The 4,076-nt window shown below is 36.7% G+C and overlaps 1 protein-coding gene across 1 annotated transcript; it reads left to right on the forward strand.

The window, feature by feature from the left end:
- The first annotated feature begins 495 nt into the window (after nt 1-495).
- Nucleotides 496-3,876, forward strand: LOC141714478 (uncharacterized). The gene is made up of 3 exons (XM_074517996.1): nt 496-2,942; nt 3,052-3,157; nt 3,241-3,876. The coding sequence occupies exons 1-3, from the start codon at nt 496-498 to the stop codon at nt 3,874-3,876; spliced, it is 3,189 nt and encodes a 1,062-aa protein (XP_074374097.1).
- The last annotated feature ends 200 nt before the right edge of the window (nt 3,877-4,076 follow it).

Genomic DNA, 4,076 nt, shown 5'->3' on the forward strand with positions numbered 1-4,076 from the left:
TTGTTGAAATGATTGTCCTGAATTTTAAATAAACCAAGAAACGAAATTCTTTTACTTTAAGAAAATTTCTATTTTTTTCAAAAAAAATATAAGTGGGAACACTGGTGAAAGAGGGGGAAAGTGTAAATATTTTTGGACTAGCAATAAAGTAGTTTGACTAGCATTATTATACGTGATCATTGTCTGTCTGAAGTATCTATGTTTTATTATGCCTCTTTTACTGTCTCCTTCATACACCATTTCTTAACCATATATTTGTCTCAGTTCTTTGATGTCTGAAGTAATCCAGGGGAACTTCACTTTGCTGAACTCAGGTAAGTTTCTGCTAAATTCATATCAATTTGGGGATTTGGTGTTTATATCGATTTGGAGAACTTGAAATTAGGGTTCATATCTATTTGGAGAATTTTAATAAGGGTCCATATCGAGTTTTATGGAATATATATGTTTGTGGAATTTGAGCAAAAGAATGGGTTTAAACTTGGTTGAGTAAAAATGGATAGATCTTGGTTGAAAGCAGATAGAAGAACACAAGAATTTAAACTTGGAGTGGATGAATTGTTAAATTTTGCATTTCTGAATGGGTTTAAACAAAATAAAATTAGTTGTCCATGCTTAAGATGCGCTCATAGTAAATCTTGGAATGCTCAGACTGTTAAGGATCATCTTTATCAATATGGTATTGATCAAACCTATACGTGTTGGATATGGCATGGAGAGTCAAATTATGTACAGAGTCATGTAGTTTCTGAACAGGAATCATCCGTTGATCCTACAAACATGAGAATGGGGCAGGATATTGTCGATGATGAGGATATTTCGTTAGATTCTTCTGATTTTATGAATCATGTTCAAGGTGAAAATGATCCACTTTATCCTGGATGCGAGAGTTTTACAAAAATGAGAGCTTTAGTCAAGTTGTATAATTTAAAAGCAAAACATGGTATTTCTGATAAATGCTTTTCCGATGTCCTTCTTTTGCTTGCATCAATGCTTCCGGAAGGCAACAGTATGCCTTCATCTTTTGGTGAAGCCAAGAAAACTTTATGTACTTTAGGCATGGATTATGAAAAAATACATGTGTGTCCGAATGATTGTCTCTTATACCGCGGTGAGAGGGACGAAGATGAGACGATTTGCCGAATATGTGGGGCATCTAGATGGAAGTTAAACAAGAAAGGAGAAGAATTGGAAGGGATCCCTGCTAAGGTTCTATGGTACTTTCCATTGATACCAAGATTGAGAAATTTGTTCAATACAGCTCAGATTGCGAAGGACATGACTTGGCATAAAACCGAGCGACAAAATGATGGTAAAATTAGACATCCGGCTGACTCAAAGACATGGAAGGATGTCGATCAAAGGTGGCCTGAGTTTGCTGCAGAGGCTAGGAACCTTCGGTTAGCTTTATCCTCCGATGGATTTAATCCTTTCCATGGACCAGGAAGTGATCACTCAACATGGCCTGTGTTGCTTTCAATTTACAACCTCCCACCTTGGCTTTGTATGAAGAGAAAGTACATTATGCTAAGTCTATTGATATCCGGACCAAATCAGCCTGGAAATGATATTGATGTATACCTTCAACCACTTATAGAAGATTTGCAGAAATTGTGGCATGGGAAACAAGTTTATGATGCATTTAAGAAAGAGTCTTTCATACTAAGAGGAATTTTATTGTGGACAATTAGTGATTATCCAGCCTTAGGAAACTTGTCGGGTAACATCATTAAAGGATATAATGCTTGTGTAGTTTGTGTTGATAAAACAAAAGCTACCAGGTTGGCTACTTACAAAAAGACGGTGGTTATGAGACATCGTAGATGGCTGCCCAGAAATCATCCATATCGAAGGCAAAAATCAGCCTTTGATAACACCATGGAGAAGTTATCAGAACCTATTCCTTTAACTGGAGAGGAGGTGTTAGAAAGGGTACTACCACTAGCGGACCATGTTTATGGTAAGACACAAAACCAACCTCGGTGGAAAAAAGGGGAACCTCGACCAATTTGGAAAAAGATGTCTATATTTTTTCAGCTTGAGTACTGGAAGTTTTTGCCAGTTCGCCATACCCTCGATGTGATGCATATAGAAAAAAATATATGCGAGGCTTTAACCGGTACATTGCTAAATATTCCCGGGAAGACAAAAGATAGAGAATCTGTTCGTATTGATATGGCTGAAATGGGAATAAGAATGGAGCTGAGACCAAAAAATTCTGGAAAAAAAGAGAAGTTACCGATGGCATCTTGGAACTTATTGCATAAAGAAAAAAAGATTGTCTGCTCGTCCTTGATTGGCATGAAGTTACCTGATGGTTTTTGTTCGAACCTTAAGGGTATAGTATCAATGGACACTCTGCGACTTGTTGGAATGAAATCTCATGACTGTCACACAATGTTGCATCACTTGCTCCCCATCGCACTTCGGTCAGTACTTCAAAAACAAGTCAGGTGCACTATTATCAGGTTTTGCCTTTTTTTCAAGGCAATTTGTAGTAAAGTCATTGAGGTCGATAAATTAGAAAAAATGCAGTCTCAATTGGTGGAGACCTTATGCCAGCTAGAAAAGCACTTCCCCCCTTCCTTGTTTGATGTAATGATCCATCTCTCAGTTCATCTTGTAAGAGAAGTTGAGCTTTGTGGTCCTATCTTCCTACGTTGGATGTATCCTTTCGAGAGATATATGAAGACGTTCAAGGGATATGTTCGAAACAGGGCTCATCCGGAAGGTTGCATCGCTGAGGCCTATATTGCAGAAGAGACGGTTGAGTGTTTAGTTAATTTTGAAGAACCAACAGTTGGGTTACCGGGAAGGGATAAGAACAAGGAGAAATACAGACCCTTATCTGGTGCAACAATGATAAAGCCGAGCATCAAGGATTTGCACCAAGCACATCTGTGTCTTCTTCAAAACAGTAATGAATTGACCCCATATTTCAAGTAAGTTTCTTTATTTAGATTTCTGATTTTTCAGTAATAAATACATCTGTTTTTTGTTCCATGATTTTATGATTTTTTTCAACAAAAGCTGAAATTGATTTACTCACAGTGAACATATGGCCTTTTTGGTGGCAAGATATCCATTACATGAAAATAATGAAGAATGGCTTAAGAACAAGCAAAATGAAACATTCCCTAATTGGTTTCAAAAGAAGGTAATAGCTAGACAATAATTTTTTTCTAATTTAAGGAAATCAAGTAAATGTCTAATTGCTTTAGTATTTTATTTTTTGGACAGATTTCGTCAGAATTGCTTGATGTGAAAAGTATGGTATCTAAGGAGGTAATGTGGCTTGCAGAAGGGCCTAACAAGTATGTCCCTACATTCAGTGGCTACAAAGTCAATGGTATTACCTACAGCACAAAAGATCGTGATGATACGCGACAAGTTCAATGCAGCGGTGTTTGTGTTCATGCTGATACAATGCTCGTGCAGGATAAGGATAAGAACATTGAGCATATTTCACATACATTTTATGGAGTAATCACAAGTATTTGGGAGTTGGACTATAACCATTTTCGAGTCCCTATCTTTCGGTGCAATTGGGTAGATATGAACAAAGGGGTTAAGATAGATGATTTAGGATACACAGTTGTTAATTTACACAAGTTAGGTTTTCTGAACGACCCTTTTGTGTTAGGTAAACATGTCAAGCAAGTTTGTTACATTGACGATCCTCTTGAAAAATTCTGGTCAGTTGTATTAAAATTACCAAACAAGTTCGATGATCAAAGTGACGATGAAAATGAGGGATCCGTAGAAATTGAACTTGAAAATGAGGTAGATGTCACCATGTTCCCAACTGTTGATGAAGTCGAGGAAGAAAATAGAAGTTACATGCGGGAGGAAGAAGAGATGATTCAACTTCCATAATTATATCAACTGATCAGATGTTGCCTATAAGTGCCTATGTTATCCCCTTTGCTTATAATTTGTACTAAATCAAATTTGGTTGGACAGTTTATTGTAAGATTTGTTTTGGCATTGTTCTTGAAGGATTTGGTTTGATTTTTATCCAAGAATTGTTATATGTAATTTGTACCTTTCAGTTAGGTTGAGAAGTTTTTTGTACA

The sequence above is a fragment of the Apium graveolens genome, chromosome 3 (assembly GCF_009905375.1).
Source record: "Apium graveolens cultivar Ventura chromosome 3, ASM990537v1, whole genome shotgun sequence".
NCBI lineage: Eukaryota > Viridiplantae > Streptophyta > Magnoliopsida > Apiales > Apiaceae > Apium > Apium graveolens.

Coding starts and splice junctions, on each gene's coding strand:
- LOC141714478 (XM_074517996.1), top strand. CDS start 496: ATGGATAGATCTTGGTTGAAAGCAGATAGAAGAACACAAGAATTTAAA. Junction 2,943..3,051: donor GAATTGACCCCATATTTCAA/GTAAGTTTCTTT, acceptor ATTTACTCACAG/TGAACATATGGCCTTTTTGG. Junction 3,158..3,240: donor CTAATTGGTTTCAAAAGAAG/GTAATAGCTAGA, acceptor TTTTTTGGACAG/ATTTCGTCAGAATTGCTTGA.